The following is a 17655-nucleotide window of genomic DNA, read 5'->3' as shown; positions in this document are numbered from 1 at the left end:
ACTAGAAACTTTCATTTTTAAATAAAAGCTGTGATTCTCACGCAATCTCAATCCCAGTAGCTGGGGCTTTAAGAAAAATACCAGATATGGGGAGACTCATCATAAACTTGTGAGAATTGGCAACACAAACTGCTATCAGACAGAAGGTTCTTAAGGGAAAAAAAAAGAAAGTGTTTCAGCCGTGACTGAACTAGGTCAGATCAGGAAAAAGCTTTATTTGCAAAGAAAATACTGACAATTTACATAAACTTACATCCCAGTTTATATACATTATGTATATTTTATATACAGATAGTGTCTTGAATGAAGATGCTGATTCACAGCGCAGCATCACTGTTTCACTGTGCAGCTCACACAACAGTAAGATGGGCTCGGAGTTGCTGTATCTTTGACCAAAACTCCTCTGCCATAATATTTTCATTAACGAGCCCGAGTGGAGGTTTGCTGGAAGCAATGATTCATAAACCGTTTACTCAATTAAAGGAAATGACACACAAACCTCATCTTGTAGGGGGTACATTTGTAAAGGTATTCAACAATGGCAACAAAATACATTATTGCTTCCTACTGCAAACTCAAGTGGGTAGAGTATACAATCCAGGAGCCAGAAACACTTATCTGCAGGATGATGGGGGGGTAATAAAAAGGGGGGAGGGACCTTGCTGAATAATGGGACTCAAATTCAGCCTGCAAAAACTAGATGGCTGGCACTGCTTATTCCAAGTCACCAAGGTTTTGTTCCCAATGCTCCCAACAGGCACAGTCTGCTCTCAGAAGAGATAGCTGGAAGAGATGGAGGCACAGAATAATGAGACCAGTACTACACTGCTATTTGTTTCAACAGTGAGTGAGCTTCTGTATGCAGCAAGTAGTGTTTAGCCTGCAGTCAAACTTATTTGCAGCTTTTCTGCATTCCAATCAGATTTGAAAGCATCTTAGGCCTGGTCTATACTACCCGCCTGAATCGGCGGGTAGAAATCGACCTCTCGGGGATCGATTTATCGCGTCCCGTCGGGACGCGACAATCGATCCCCGAATCGGCGCTCTAACTCCACCAGCGGAGGTGGTAGTAAGCGCCGCTGACAAAAAGCGGCAGAAGTCGATTTTGCCGCCGTCCTCACAACGGGGTAAGTCGGCTGTAATACGTCGAATTCAGCTACGCTATTCACGTAGCTGAATTTGCGTATCTTAAATCGACTCCCCGCTGTAGTGTAGATGTACCCTCAGTGAGATGCCTAGCCTGAACACAGCACTTGTGGATAAATCCTCAATTCAGTGGGGTGACCTTTAGGCTACCATAAAATACATAATTGCTTCTCTTTGCTCTAGAAACTTGTGGCAATGCTGCTGTGTGCTGGAGAATAGCAACAGGATTCTATTTCGGGGCAGGAGGCAATGGGCACTAAAACTGGAAAGACCAGTAAGTAGCTGGACAGCTTTGGAAGCTTGACACTAATTCTCTTCTTCACTGTCTCTCCCAAGAGGGATAAAAGGGCAGAATTGCAGAGATGAGGGGGATCTCCCAACCTGTGATGGCTCCCCCATGGTTGTGAGAAAAATTGAACCATCTAGCTTCATTTGTTCAATTCAGAATGCTTTTCTAAACACAAATGCTGGCACTCTTCCAGCAAAGCATTTTAATTTCTAGTGTTCTTTAAGAGGAACATCGCAGTCTAGTGATGACCAGGCATGACTGTCAGTAGGAGCAGGGCTATTTGAGACCTCAATAGGTTAAAAAGGCAACCTGCTTATCTGTGTAAGAAAGGCACTTGGGGATAGCAAAGGCAGCAGGTCAATCATTCTCTGGTAATCAGCTCACAACTAAAGGCATCTACTGCAGATATTAGCTTCTTTTAACAATGGCCTGACTGTAGCAGCTTTTCCAGTTTCTCTAAAAATTGTCTCCACAGAAAGAGTTTTGGAAGTTTACAATTGTATATTATAAATCAGTAACCATTTGCTACTTTTCTGCAACTGGGGTCCAGCTAGCAATAAAATGACAGTTAAGGCTCACTGGTAAGGGCGGAGGAAGTAGATTGCCACTCAAAGGGAAAAGGCTGAGACACAAACAGGAAGGCAGCAGGGGCTGCATTTGCAGAGCACAGCACTACACACCAGAATTCCCGATATGCTCGACATTTGTCCATTAACGAAGAACTCACTTTTCTCAACCTGATTAGCAACTGACGCCTGTCAGAAGACATCACAGTGGATGACTGAAGCAAGCCCCTATTTTCCCTAGTATCTCGTTAAACTCTCTCACAGTGCCTCTTTTCGCCCTGCTGACTACAATCTGGTCTCACACCTCTTCTGCTCAACTCCTTTCTTTGCACCATCAGAAAATTAAACAGGGGCCCTGAGATGTCTCAGAAAGAATCCATGCTATAACCTAGGTCGGGGTGGACAAACTTTTTGGCTTGTGTGCCACATTGGGGAATAGAAATTATATGGCGGGCCATGAATGCTCACCAAATTGGGGCTGGGGTGTGGGAGGAAATGACTCTGGTTGGGGGTGCAGATTCTGGGGTGGGGCTAGGGATGAGTTTGGGGTGTAGGAGGGTGCTCTGGGCTGGGACCAAGAGATTTGGAGAGGGATCAGGGCTGGGGCAGGGGTGCAGGAAGGGGTCAGGTTCCGGCTGGGGGTGCAGGCTCTGCGGTGGGGCTGGGGATGAGAGGTTTGGGGTGCAGAAGGGTGCTCCGTGCTGGGATCAAGGGATTTGGAGAGCGGGAGGGGGATCAGGCCTGGGGCAAGAGGTTGGGGCGTGGGGAGAGGCTTGGGGTGCAGGCTCCGAGCGGCTCCCAGAAGCAGTGACATGTCCCTTCTCTGGCTCCTAGGTGTGGAGCGGCCCCTGACCCTCAGAGCAGGGCCATGCCGCGGCTTCCAGGAGCTGCATGGTGCGGCCCCCGACCCGGTGCCTCAGCTGGAGAGCCGGAGTAGGGCCGAGCTGCATGGTGTGGCCCTCGACCTGCCGCCCCGGCTGGAGTGCCAGAGAGGGGCCGAGCCGCGTGGTCCCATCCTGACTTGGCTCCCTAGCAGCAGCTCGCGGACCGGTTTAAAATGGCTCACAGGCCGGGCCGTAGTTTGCCCACCCGGACCTAGGTGAACTTGCAATAAGTTCGTCATTTTAATAATGTAGTCTAATACTCCAGTAATGAGATTTTGCTGCTAGAGAAGCCATTGGGTTTTCATTTATAAAAAGGTTCTTTATGGCTCAATTCACTCTCTCGTAGTTATATTCACTTATGCCAGTGATGAATATGGCCCTAACATACTATCAGAGTTCTTCAGGTCATGTGCTCCCCAGTCTCCTGTGCTCGATGCTGTGGAACTCAAGTTATACTGAATTCACCATTTGGTGTAATGCAAAATCAGAAAAGGTGCATTCCACTAACTGAACATACAAGAAATTAAAGCTGATGAGGAAGGCGCTATTCTGTTCCTTCCGGAGTCCTTCATTGCTGTTCTATGTACATGCCAGGAGGAGGGCTAGACAGAGATACATGGTGCTCCCACAGTGAGTGTTCTGCCTTTGCACAGATGGAATATTGCTGCTTAGTGGAAGCCTTATCATTCAACTGGGAATCCTGGGGCCTAGCAGAATGGGACACAAGAGCAGAACTAACTCCATCATGCTCTTCCCTGTCATTTCACTACTTTTGCTTGTCCCTAGTCTTGTCGTTTAAGTAGACTGTATTCGAAAATATACTTGTTAATGAGTTGGTTAACAGAAGTTCCCATCACACACATTTCCCAACTTCATTGTTATCAGAAAAATATGTCTTTCCAATTGATTCTGAGGGAAACAAACTGCTGAAAACTAGTTAAATGTCCTAATGCTCATGCTAATCCAACATGTTGAGGCTGGAAAGGAGGCAGATCATATGAAGAAAAGAGTAATAGGGAATTTGTCATGCACTTATGGCATAACTATACCCCTCCAATGAGTAGTGAGGCCTGAACTCAAAGGCTAGTTCCCCCTATGATGCATTTCTCTCATAGGAATGGCAGTCTTTGGAAGGTGCTTTTCTCCTTACACATTGACATCGCTCATTATGAATGGGGAAGAACAGTGAAGCTAAGGGTACTCTGGGCTGAAGAGTATAGGTTGGAACCTTAGTTGGCCAATCCAATTACTGCCTTTGTGGTGCTGATAGAGGGTCATTTTCAAATGCCAATAGGTTATCACTGTCAAGTAGCCCTCATTGGTAAAGAGGAAGGTAGCACCAGGCTGTCTGTTTAGGATTTTCTTCCAATCTCCAGAAATTCATTTTTCTTTTAATATATTGACTGAGCTATCACCCTCCCATATATAATCTGTATTTTGGGGGAAAGCTCTGTTCAAAGATGGCCAGTTTATTTTTTTTAAAAGGGTATGATACAAAGGAGTGAATAAAGCCCTTTCCCCTTCCCGACTTCAAGTACAGCTCTTAGATTTAGATCTCACCAGTCAAATGGAAATAGTAGGAAAGAGCTGCTCAGAAAGCCTGAAGAAACACAGTCTTCTAATTTTTCCATTAATGCCTAAAAGGCACATTGGGAATAGAATCAGTCGAGTCCAGAGAAAAGAGAAGTGGGAAGGGTGTGTATGCATTGGACCAAAGTTTTCAGTACAGGTCGTGCTGGAAAATAGTGTAATAAGTGGTGATTAACTGTCTTTCTGATAGAGAAGGGCAGACAAGAAATGAAAGATTCTTCACTAGTATAGAAAAAGAATAAAGCACCTAAAACCCAGCACATAATTGCCAATAACACAGAAAAGATTTCTGTTTGCTTGTATATGTTAATCGTAAAAATACCCATTTCAGTGGATGCTGCAGAGAGTGAGTGTATGTGTGTGTGTGTGTGTGTGTGTGTATGTGTGTATCCGTGTTTGCAGCATGCTGCACTATGAAGCCTATGTAAATATTTCCTCATATGCAACATGTTAGTTTTGTAAAATCACAAGTTGCTATTGCAACACCACCACTTCCAGGAAGTGCCCATTAGAGCAACTTAAACCTCTGGGCACGTGGCCGGAGCTTAAAAGTACCAGTGGCACTGAAACATCTTGTGGTCATTGCTGCCTAGAGCATCTCAATGCTGGGCTTGCAAAATGCTGAGAGAGTTTTTTATGTGGTATCATTTTATTTTGTGACTATGTTTTAATGCTCATCAAATGCTCATTACATTTGCAGCCTGCTTCCAAGCCTGGTACAGAAGTACTCAACCTACTTATTCTTACAATCCAGAGGATGAACACCACTGACTAGGGCTCATTCTCACCTTTCACACTGCAACGCCATTGCCCTAAAATAGAATTCTCCCTCGTAGGTGGAGAAACCCCACAGGTTTCTTGCCCTCAGTGTGCAAAGGCAGCAGTGCATGAATGCCTAGAGAGAACAACTCATCAGAAAGTCTGTCTTTTCTTGCCTTCTGCCACTGCCATGGATGCTATAGCTAGTGCAACATAAAAGCAGGAAACCCATATCATTCTCACCACAAATCTCTGGTGAGGACCACAGAGCAGAATATCAGTGCAGTAATACTTGAAACACTGAGGCAAGAAAGGACATGCTAGCCTTTCTTCCTCACAATGCTTTCTCAACTGCCTTTCCAATACAAGTCTCCATGCAAATCACAGGTGACCTTACTCTTCCTGTATCCACATAAAGAAATAAATAGCTCTGGATCAGTTTTCTTTGTGGCTGGATTATAGAACCCCCTCATATTCTTATGAAAAGCAGCACTGTGCAGTTCTGGGAGACTCCATGTATATGCCAAGTTCATCTAAGATGTTGGTGCGTCTCCTAGCCGTATGGCCCCAAAGAAAGTTGTGTGCTTGCTCATGTTGATGGAGATGTCAGCATGGACCATTTTCACTGCAATCTTCTGCCTGGCTTTGAGGAGGCAGACCCCAGCTGTGTAACAGGTGTTGAAGTTGGTCTTGCCCGTCTCAATACTCCGGGTGCACTGTAGGAATGGCTTTTCATCCACCACCACCTCATAGCTGGCAAAATCTGTGAAGTTTATGTAGTACACCTATGAAGCAGGAGGAAGAAATGGTGTTATGGAGAGGCAGAGGTGTGTTTGTGCACCAGGAAACCACCCACTTCTTGCTGCAAATGTGTTCATGCACGTGCACCTTTCCTCAATTAAACACGGATCACTTCCATAGTCCCTCTATACCTACATCTACAGTGGGCTGGCTCACTCTGAGCAAGCAACACATACAAGACTTTTATATGCATCTCCTACTAACACAAACATGAGGGTGAGCAAGCATTCAAGTATTTGTGAATGGAGGCAAACCCCACAGAAGCAAAGATCTAGGTGAGAATCCTGACAGGGACCAGCACAGCTTTCTCTTTATTAAAAAGGGAACTCAAGTGCTGCTGTAAAATAAAATATATTTAAAATATGCCACTAACAGAAAACTACAACCAGACTTAACCATTACAAATAGCTTCTCCTTTTAAAAGAGCCTATTTTAAGCTCAGGTCCTCCTTGACCTATCTGCCAAGTCTAGTTTTCAGGATCCCAGAGCCCCCTATAACCTGCCATTAATAATGCTCTAGGATGAACTATCTGAGGTGCTTTCAAAGTCATCTGCTATTATAGGGGACACACAGACTCTTAAGCTCAGGCCTGGGCAGGTAAATGAAAGGGGAAATGATCTTCAAATACTTGGATTGAATGTATAATATTAATAGACCTGCTATTTTTAAGTCCACCCAGCAATTCTGGGTTGATTCAGGACATTTCAGTTTTAACCTTGTTTTATTTTTATTTTCCTGCAAAAGCTGTTCCACTCCCTTTAAAACATTGATACTGAAGAACTGAAGGATGTATGGTAGAAGTCTGTATGGGGAGTGGTGATCTCAGAGGACAATGGCAGGACTCATCCATCTGATGAGGAGAAGCCAGTAATCCTGGAGGCAATGGGTATTTGTTAGTTTTCCATAGTCTGTGGACTTTCACTGAGTTGTATCCCATCCTGCTGATGTACAGCTGAAAGGAAATCCCATCACTGCACAGAAACTGCCCAATTGAAGCTCATCTCCACCTCACTGCTAGCATATTGCCCCAAACAAAGAAAAAAGTTAGCTCTACTTTTTCACAGGACAAAGTCTTCAGTGCTGAAATGCTGTTGCCAGCAATTGTCAGTGTGAGTTTAAGGGAACAATTTTACTCCAATTTGCCACCTATATATTGGTGCACAGCTCCATGGAAGAGACTCTAAGATTAACTCATTGATGTATGGAGTCTGCATTGCCTGCCTTGAAACTGTTACTTGCAGACAGACAAGTCATAAGAAGATGCAGTTGATACCATAAGTCTGGAGTAACGCTATTTTAATTATGGAGCCTCATGGAAGCCCTTTTGCCAGTTGCAGAGATTCTAAAATCTGTTCCAGTATCTATATAGCTGTTCTCTGCAGAGGTCAATGCAGACCCTATGGAGGGACTGGGATGGAGTTTAGAAGCTCTGCAGCTGCCTCATTTCCTGTGGAGTTCAGAAGCTCCAGGATATGGGTTATCAGAATATTGAGACATCCCAATTAAACAATCCTTCTCCTGAATAACACTTGGGTGGAGGAAACAGTTCTCTGGGAGATGCCATGTTAAGAAGTGTGCTGTATAATCATAATCATCATCAGCCTCTATTTACACAGCACTTTGCATCCTGGTGGATGCCAAAGCCCTTTACAGACTACATACATACATACACTGCACTCATCTCTGGAGTGAACTGCAGCAGCAGTTTTACAGCACACAGCCATGCTACACAATGATTTTGGAAGAGTATTGTATCCATTTAAAACCACAGGAGGAAATTGGGAGGCGGAATGGAATTACCTAACTTGGAATTTGGCCAGGACAGCAGGGCTAACAGTCCTACATTTATAAACAGTGACATGGGATCTTAAATTATCATAAGTAGTCAGGACTTTGGTTTTATATATCCCTTAAAAGACAGCACCTCCAGCAGCAAAGTGACCTCTAGCTTCCTTCTGGGCTTGTTGTTCAGTACTGACTTGGGATGTGAGTAACTGCACAATAGAATGTATGGAGAAAAAAACAGCAGGATTTATGGCACATGGAATTTTGTATTGAGTCTGCATGTATGCTCAGTAACTAATCCCTTGTAGCTTGTATTATGGTATAATACATGACCTTGCACTCCCAAAGATTTTACATCTTCCTCCTCTACTCACATCCTACAACATGAAATGGTTCAGAGCACATACAAGTTCCTGGCCTTTGCTGGCTCTCTGGAGCCCCCTTGTGGTTCATGCAAGGCTTTGCATTTTGAATACAGGAATAGGAGTTAGGCCTAGGACCGTACTCACTTCTACCTGACTATAGATGAAGTATGTGCCGTCCACCAGTACCTCCAGCTCCCCACTGCGTGCATGCAGCTTAAACACCTTGGGGTTCATAATGATGCGAGACCAGTCATTGAGCACTCCACCTGAAAGATCTCAGTATGAGAAAATGGCAGTCACTCAGTACCCGTCAGAATGAAAAGCGCAGTAGCAATACAAACACAACTACAGATTACAGATATCTTACATATAAAATAAAAGAATACTAAAGTTGCGAAGTCAAGCACTCAAAGTTAGGAAATGCCAAAATTAAGAATGCCAGTAGATTAATTCAGCCCCCTTCTGTGAAAGCCTTATGATACTGTCTTTAATTTCATGTTATACTATTTCTTGCACAAGCATCCTGCCTCATTCAGTGTAACAGGTGGATGGTGCTCACTGAATAGTAGATATTCAATATTTCTTTTCAGCATTCAGTATTTGGCCCTAGGCCTCATTTACTAAACATCATTAATAGTTTGGACTGAATACAGAATGATTATTTCCTCCTGGGTGTGTCTGTGGAACGCTCACCATAATCTGGGTGCTTCACAGACATTAATTAATTTATTCTGACAACACTCCTATGAGGAGAGGTACTATTATTATCCCCATTTTAAAGGTAGGAAACTGAGGCACAGAATAAGGCCAAAATTGTCAAATGTCCACTAATTTTGGGTGCCCAACTTGAGACATCTAAGGCCTGATTTTTCAGCGTACTTCACATTTACATAGCACTTTATGTATTCAAAGAACAACTCCCATTGACTTCAACTGCAGTTCTGAGAATTCTGCACTTCTGTAACTCAGGCTCCAGGTGTCTCATGTTGGGCACCTGGAGAATAAAGGAACATATAATTAGTGGCCTCCTGTGAGAAGTTTGGTATAAGTGACTTACTTAACATCACATAGGAACTCTGTGGCGGAGACAGGTAGAATTCTATTCTCCAGGGCAGCATTCAATTGCCTTTACCATGAGACCATCTTTTTTCTTTCTGCAATCTCCTGCCTCATTTCCTGCAGAATTTCTAACTTCTTCAACAAATGAGGCAAAGTCCTATAGATAACAGCCTAATTCATTACACAACCCTGATTCATCCCCAGAGGAGGTACATCCTATGCATGAATGAAGTGAGGTCATGTGGGAAGAATAGTATGCGATCCTGTAACTAAAGGCTGTCTCATAAATGCATATGCACAAGGGGGTCAAATTAAGTTTGCATGGGCAACCTCGATTCTGTCATTTCCTAACTTTTGAATGCTTGACTTTGCAACCTTAACATTCTTTTAACATGGTTTCTTTGTATGTAATTTTCTAGATTAAAAAAAAAATCAAAATAAAAACAAGAATTTCATGATGTGGTACTATACTGTCTAACACTTGAGTCTTTAATGAGGCTGGAACCTTTAGAACTATAACACAGACCTCTACCACTAGACCTAATGGAGTAATTGGTAGCAGTAGTAGACTGTTATCCTCTATATGAGCCAGCCACTAGATGGGGATGAGACACACACTTTGCTGGTTCTTTTCACAGCTATTTGCTGACAGCAGGGGACTGTTGGGATCCACGAATACTGTTTCAACTTACAGGTTCTGTGGGGGAATGTGCTCTAGTGGTTATAGACGGTTCTACCCAGTTCTCCCATGCCTAATTCTTTTGTCCCAGTCTCTCTCTGCTCCTATCCCTTCCCCACCAAACCTGCCTTTCCCTTCTTCTCCTGTCTACATTCAAGGCAGTGTTTCCTTCCTTCTCCTCAAGGCTGCTGGGTGGCAGTGGGGGAACCTCTGAGAATGCAGGAGTGAATCTACTTTGCTCTCACTTTTGGTGCCAGGCACATTAGCCTCCAGAAGCTGGGAGGAACAATTGCAGGGTAATTCCTATTAATAAGTTCTATGGGAATGGAGCATGCTCACTGTGGTTGCCATGGAGCTCTGTGGTGATGGAGCATGCTCAGTACAGATGGAATGTTCAGAGCATTTTACTGCCAAATGTGCATACTTCTACTGAGAATGTACAAACAGTAATTTTCAAAGGCTTATAATTTGGTGAAATTTGGATGCACCAAAGGGGATCTCTCTTGACCTGTGGGTGACCCACTTGCCATATTTCAAGTCCCTGCTTGAAAGCAGGAACCTCTCAATGAAAGTTGCAAACATTAAAAAAAAACCAACCACCACATGCAAAACAATGTGTTCTCCCCTAATATAATTATCAGAAATAGCTGTAACATTTCTCTGAAACTTCAGAAAAAGTTCAGCCTGAGATAGACACTTGGCATGAGAACTTTAGCACCAATGGTTAAAGTCTGGCAATGTTATAAAGAAATGAAAATACACTCTTTCAATGGATAGTATGGAGCAGCCTTAACTATAAACATTGCTGTCAGCTCTACCTATATTAGCTAAGAGGCAGTAAGGGGCACCCACTTCCCCTCTCCCTCCTCACTACCTCCCATGCAGCCCTCAGAGCACTCTACAGCAGCCTCCTATGTGTGAATGGAGAGCATGCGGAGCTGTAGCTACTCTGTGTGTCCTCAGTTGGCCTTGCTTAAATCAACCTCTGTACGAGATGACTGGCAGATGCTGATTTTTTAAAAAAGGCTCCAAAGGTGATCCTGGCAATTGCAGGCCAGTAAGTCTAACTTTAGTACCAGGTAAACTGTAGTTTAAACTACAATAGTTTAAACTACAATAAAGAACAGAATTATAGAATATTAGGGTTGGAAGGGACCTCAGCTAGTCCAACCCCCTGCTCAAAGCAGGACCAATCCCCAGACAAATTTTTGCCCCAGATCCCTAAATGGCCTCCTCAAGGATTGAACTCACAATCCTGAGTTTAACAGGCCAATGCTCAAACCACTGAGCTACCAGGCACATGGATAAACACGATTTGTTGGGGGAAGAGTCAACAACACAGCCTTTGGGAAATCATGCCTCATTGATCAACAGAATTCTTTGATGGTGTCAACAAACATGTGGACAAGGGAGATCCAGTGGATATAGTGTGCCTGGACTTTCAGAAAGCCTTTGACAAGGTCCCTCACCAAAGGCTCTTAAGCCAAGTAAGGAGTCATGGGAGAAGAGGGAAGGTCCTCTGATGGATCAGTAACAGGTTAACAGACAGAAAACAGAACATAGGATTAAACGTTCAGTTTTCACAGTGGAGAGAGGTAAATAGCTGGGACTCCCAAAGATCTGTACTGGGACCAGTGCTGTACAACACATTCATAGATGAGCTGGAAAAAGGGGTAAACAGTGAGGTGGCAAAATTTGCAGATACAAAATTACGCAAGATAGTTAAGTTCAAAGCAGACTTCAAAGAGTTACAAAGGGATCTTACAAAACTGGGTAACTGGGCAACAAAATGGCAGATAAAATTCAATGTTGATAAATGCAAAGTTATGCACACCGGAAAACATAATCCCAACTATACACAGAAAATGATGGGGTCTAAATTAGCTGTTACCACTCAAGAAAGAGATCTTGGAGTCACTGAGGATAGCTCTCTGAAAACATCTACTCAATGTGCATCAGCAGTCAAAAAACCTAACAGAATTTCAGGAACCATTAGGAAAGAGGGAAACAGAAAATTTCATAATGCCAGTTTATAAATCCATGGTAAACTCATGCCTTGAATACTGCATGTAGTTCTAGTTACCCCATCTCAAAAGAGATATTAGAATTGGAAAAAGTACAGAGAAAGGCAACAAAAATGATTAGGGGTATGGAATAGATTAAAATGACTGGGACTAATCATCCTGGAAAAGAAATGACTGAGCGGGGATATGATAGAGGTCTATAAAATCGTGACTGGTGTGGAGAAAGTAAATAAGGAAGTGTTATTTACTTCTTCTCATAACACAAGAACTTGGGTCACCCAATGAAATTAATAGGCAGCAGGATTAAAACAAACAAAAGGAAGTATTTCTTTACACAATGCACAGTCAACCTGTGGAATTTATTGCCATGGGATGTTGTGAAGGCCAAAAGTGTAACTGGATTCAAAACAGACTTAGATAAATTCATGGATGACAGGTTCATCAATGGCTATTAACCAAGATGATCAGAGATGCAACCCCATGGTCCAGGTGTCCCTAAACCTCTGATTGCTAGAAGCTGGGATTGAATGACAGGGGATGGATCACTCGATAAATTGCCCTGTTCTGTTCACTGCCACTGAAGCATCTGGCACTAGCTGCTGTTGGAAGACAGGATATTGGGCTAGATGGACCATTGATCTGACCCAGGACGGTCATTCTTATGTTCTTATGAGTGTCTTGGGATACTACATGGGAAATATGATCAGTGTTCCAGTGATTTGGCTTGGGTCGAGGCAGGGGAGCACTTATCACAGAATTTCTCCCCTTCCAACACAACCACAAGAGTTGAACCACAGGGAGAAAGGAGGCATCTGATGAATCTTGTGACCCTCCTATGGGCAGAGAGAAAAGAAACCTTCATGTAAATTGGAGAGGGACATAGGATCGGTTTTGAGGGGGAAGAGAGCATAAGCTCAATTTTACTGCAGGATCAAAATTACTGGAGGGAACAGCAACACATACAGGATCAGTTTTACCGGCAGAGGAGAACACAAGGTCAAATTTGCTGAAGATGAGTAGAGGGAGAAAGGGTCAATTTGCTAGGTGAGTTGATGAAAAAAGATTTAGTAAGTTTTGGGGAAGAAAAGAACATCAACTGGTTGGATGGGAGGATCAACTGGCTGAGGGGTGGGTACTTAGGATAGATGGAGCTGGACTGAAGTGCTTGATAGATTGGAGGTCAGAGATTTGGGGAAGCTGAGGTGAAAGTGAAGCGTGTGGGTAGAGATTTGATTTGGAATCTAGGGGGTTAGAAGAGTAGAAAAGTCCACTGATTGGGAACTTTGGGAAGGGAACAGCGAATTGATAGGGACAGAGAATGTATTGATGAGACTGGGAGCTATAGAACGGAGTAGGGTGCTAGTGGACAGAGGATGGATTGCTGAAAAATGGAGGCAGGCATAGGATACATTCAGGACTGAAGGGAGGGCAGAAGATAGACTGGGGAAGAGGACTGGTTAGTCTGTGGAGGGGAGAATGGGGACTGATTGTTAAGTTGGTTTGAGGAGGCAGATAATCTGTTTGGAGGTCAGCAAGTGGGCAGAGGATGGACTGGGACAGAGAATTATTTGGTGAGACTTGTGTGTTTTAGGATAGTGGAGAAGAGGATGGATGAGGCATAAAAGATAGTTGGACTGATGGGGCTGGAGGCAGCAGAAAACCTCCCTAAGTGACAGTAAGACTAACAGAGGACCATATTGAGAAGACCATGAGTTGAATTAGTGTCTCATACGATGCAGTATATTGCATAGAGAGCCCAGCTATGAAATTGAGGGTGCAGGATAGGACCCTTTTAGTGGTTGACAATCTCTTGTCATTCTTACCATTCTTTACTTGAATTGCTGACCCTTGGCCCTGGAGATGAACCACAGCTGGCTGCAAATAAGAGTACAGCAAGTTAAAATTATCCAGATGCACTGCTTTATTCTACTAAATAACCTTATTTCTCTCTCTGTGGAATTGATGATCAGGATATAAAGTTCAAAGTAGTCATTGCAGACCTCCAGAATATTGCTGGCTGTGCACAACTAGGCAAGAGGACTCATTATTATTTTCTTTGTGTCAATGTGGATTTGAGTGCATTCATTTATATTTAAAGAGTACAATTCATACAGTCTTTACCTTTTCCATTTGAAATTCCTTGTACATCAGGAACGCTTTTTGTAAATGATGGAGTGGGTTAAAATAAACCAATGACAAGAGATTTTTTTAAGGTATTTTAAGAAGGTGAGAAAAGGTAGCAAACTGTTCAGTAAGCAGCAAATCAAGTGCTTCCTCTGGCATTTCCAATGGTAAAGGTGATTCTGGTCATTTCTTTTGGTATTTATGTGAGTGTAACAACCATTTAGCACAAGATGTTCATTTATTCAGGAAAGTTACCACAAAATGGACATTTAGAAAATGTACCCTTGTAAAATTAAAAAAAATAAAAAAAATCTAGCCAACTCAACTGACATTTCCCCCCAAGACAGAATCAACCAACCTGTGTCTCCCTGGAGCCAGCTTTGTCTGTGGCACCTGCAAAATATAATATCCACAAAATAAAGATGGCACTTGAGAAACTTCTGCAAAATCAGATGGAGCAGATCTCCTGTCTACTGAGTAAAAAAACAGTGGTTTTCCTAATGGGACCACATCTTCAGTGGGAAGGAAGAAAGACAATGAGTGACATTGAGCTTAACAATTAACAGGTCTCTAAACTGGAAATGCTGCATTCCATCTTTCCTCTTGGTTTGAAATTTTATCTGACAAATCAGGAGTCTCCAAACTTTATTCAACCTGTTTTCATTAAATAGAACGAATTGCAGCAACCCTCATCTTGATTATGGGGGTGCATCCTCCAAAGACTACAGGTTCCATACTGCAATGCTCCAGTTCATTCTGGGCAGCCAGACCACACAATGGGACCTGTTATCTTTGTGACACAGATCTCTTTAATAAAGATAAGGGTCGCTGTGGACTGCACTGTAGAAGAACTAAGGATTGCAAGTTGCCTATGAGTTGCATTTTGGCCACTCCTAGTATACAGACTGAAAGCCAGTCAGTTTTGTCTGAAAGCCCCATTAGGGAAAGGGTAATAAACCTTGTCTGTCTTCAGGAAGGAAGTTTCAGTGTTCTGTTATCTCAGAAAATGAATTAAAACAATATATAGGGAGAGTGAAGTGAAAATGGGAAGTGCAGGAAAAAATATTTTCATGTGAGAGGCAAACAGACTTGCTGCCTGGGACTACTCTGAGACTAACTTAACAATTGTCTCAGACAGCAGCTTTTCTGATCCAGTCATGTCCTTCCCAATAGTTTACCACATCAGATATGTGGATTAGGACAGATTAGCTTGTTGACCAATATTACAAGCAGGGCAGCCTCAAACCAATCCATCTGACAACTCATACATAGGAGTTACAGCTGATTGTAGACTTCAGTACCAATGAAATTCAGGCTCACTGGGAGGTTAATGGGAACAAATACTTTGATAACTTCAGAGAGAATGCTTAGAAATCTGCAAAGTGCTTTACAGACAAAAATGAAGCTTCAGCACCCCCTGTGAGGTAGACAAGTGTTACACTCATTTTACAAATTGAGAAATTGAGGCAAAGAGAAAGGAAATGACTTAAGACCTTACAGGGAATTGAAGTAACAGTACCCAGTTTTTCAGTCCCATGCTTCAACCACTAGACAATGCTGCTTCTCAAAGAGAGACAGAAGTAACTGATAACACATAGCTATATGTAGATATTAATCTAGTTTCCTTTGGCTGCTCTATTTAGCCATAGTGCTAGTCCCATAGCAGGTCGTGTCAGGATACTAGCTCCTGGCAGTTCACTGCTACTCTCACCCAGTGGAATGATTATGGATGGGGCATTTAAGTAGCATTTTTTTCTTGCAAATAGAACAAACGTAAACAGTGTGGAACCTATAGCAAACCAGAAGAACCACATGATCCTCTTGCCTTCATTGTTTGTTATCACTCACTGTGTTATGTCAAAACGTAGTCCAAGTTCTTTGGGGCAGGGATCAGGTCTTATTTGTCTGTGAAAGGCCAGGCTTATCTATGCACTGCACAGTACTAGTTAGTGGAGCAGCACTAGTTAGGCTAGCTGGGGCAGACATAGTAGCCCATCTCCAAGCTGTCCTGCTGAGCTGGTAAGGACAAAGAGGGTTTTTAACCTCTTTTTTCTCCCTCTCCAGTTCTAGTTTGGAGTACTAGTGTCTGCATCCTGATGAGAGACTGTACATGGCACTTAGAAAATGAACCTTCTAATACTGTTATAATAACAGTGCAGCCCCACTGCCTCAGGTTAGAACTGAAGGAGAGGTCTCTGGGCAGGTTCTATTCAGTTTTTATGCCACTCCCATCACCATGGTATTTCCCCTCATTACTGTGGTCTGCAAAGCATCTGTCCAATTAGGATTTAAATAAACACCTACCTGAAGGGCCCTGAAGCCCAGGTGGTCCCTGGGGGCCAGGAGGACCAGGAGGACCAGGAGGTCCCATTACAGTTGTGCCTGGAATTCCAGGGATCCCTGGGATTCCTGGGGGGCCCTGGGGTCCAGGAGGTCCTGGTGGCCCTTGAGGACCATTGGGTCCTGGAGGACCAGCCTTTTTACCTGAAAAACACAAGATAGTGTGTTAGGCCCTCTGCCTACTGAGCGTGGCACTAAAAAGCTCTGAGTTGGCTTCCCTGTACTCTCCCATAAGAGAACAGCAGGTAGCTTCCTAGTGAGTGAGAAAAAGGAAGACCCAGGATCATGTTCTCACATTCTATTCCAGCAGTCAGCCATGTTGGAGCTGGTGAGAGAGAAGCTAAAAGCATGATCAAACAGCTAGCTCAGATTTTGTGATTCAGCCCAGAATGTGATGTTATTGTGTGAGACAATCTGGATCAGATGACAGATAGTGATCAATGGTTGGCCTTTTCATCAGGTGATTGCACTAGCCCTTGTTGGGTAGAAGAAGGTGGGTTCAGCAGGGCTTACAATATGAAGAGAGAAATTGAACATGAAGGAAGCAGGTCCCTTATCGGACAAATTCCTTGAGATGTATATAAATATTTTTAATTAGGACTAAACATTCTACAAGGCTGTTCTGTAATCTAGACTGAAGAGGAGAGAGGGAATCTATTGTCCTGGAGCAAGAATCCTCAGACAAACATGGAGCTGAACCTTCGATCATAAAGATCCAGTTCATCTGCCTGCTTGGAAATCCTGTTATATTGTGTTCATATGTGGGACATGCACTGAGCATAAAATTTGGGTGCTCTAGATTTGCAGTTTTGCTCTGGAAAGGCAGGCTGGTTGACTAGGGTACATTTGGAAAAAATATATAGGCTTCAAAATACTTCCTTGAAGAACATGGTCCAAATAGCCCATCCACAGTCTGGGGGCACTGCATGGAGAAGAAGCTCCTTTGATCATTTAGGGATAAGAGAACAGAGAGCACTTTCTGGGCTCTCCAAGCACTCCCTGAACCTAAGTGGGCCACTTCCCCCCATAATAACAGCCTTCTCCTGATGCCTGCTAATTAGGGTTACCATACGTCCGGATTTTCCCGGACATGTCCGGCTTTTTGGGACTCAAATCCCCGTCCGGGGGGAAATCCCAAAAAGCCGAACATGTCCGGGAAAATCCTGGGCCAGGGGCTGGCCCGGGGCCGGCGGTGCCGGGCGGCCGGGCCGGTGGGGACCGGCGGTGCGCCGGGCGGCCGGGG

At 43.6% G+C, this 17655-nt stretch overlaps 1 protein-coding gene across 1 annotated transcript in view; it reads right to left on the bottom strand.

The window, feature by feature from the left end:
* Nucleotides 1-2782: 2782 nt before the first annotated feature.
* Nucleotides 2783-17655, bottom strand: part of EDA (ectodysplasin A) — a 99422-nt gene continuing 84549 nt past the window's right edge. The window contains exons 4-8 of the mRNA XM_034781779.1: nucleotides 16377-16556; nucleotides 14431-14465; nucleotides 13772-13823; nucleotides 8331-8452; nucleotides 2783-6019 (exon numbers count right to left, since the gene is read on the bottom strand). Coding sequence (XP_034637670.1) covers nucleotides 5768-6019; nucleotides 8331-8452; nucleotides 13772-13823; nucleotides 14431-14465; nucleotides 16377-16556 — 641 coding nt within the window. The 3' untranslated portion in view covers nucleotides 2783-5767. The remainder of the gene's footprint in view (nucleotides 6020-8330; nucleotides 8453-13771; nucleotides 13824-14430; nucleotides 14466-16376; nucleotides 16557-17655) is intronic.

Source organism: Trachemys scripta, chromosome 9, assembly GCF_013100865.1.
Source record: "Trachemys scripta elegans isolate TJP31775 chromosome 9, CAS_Tse_1.0, whole genome shotgun sequence".
In the NCBI taxonomy this organism is placed as follows: Eukaryota; Metazoa; Chordata; order Testudines; family Emydidae; genus Trachemys; species Trachemys scripta.
Note: the sequence above shows the minus strand (reverse complement) of the source record. Positions and strands in the feature narration are given on the sequence as shown.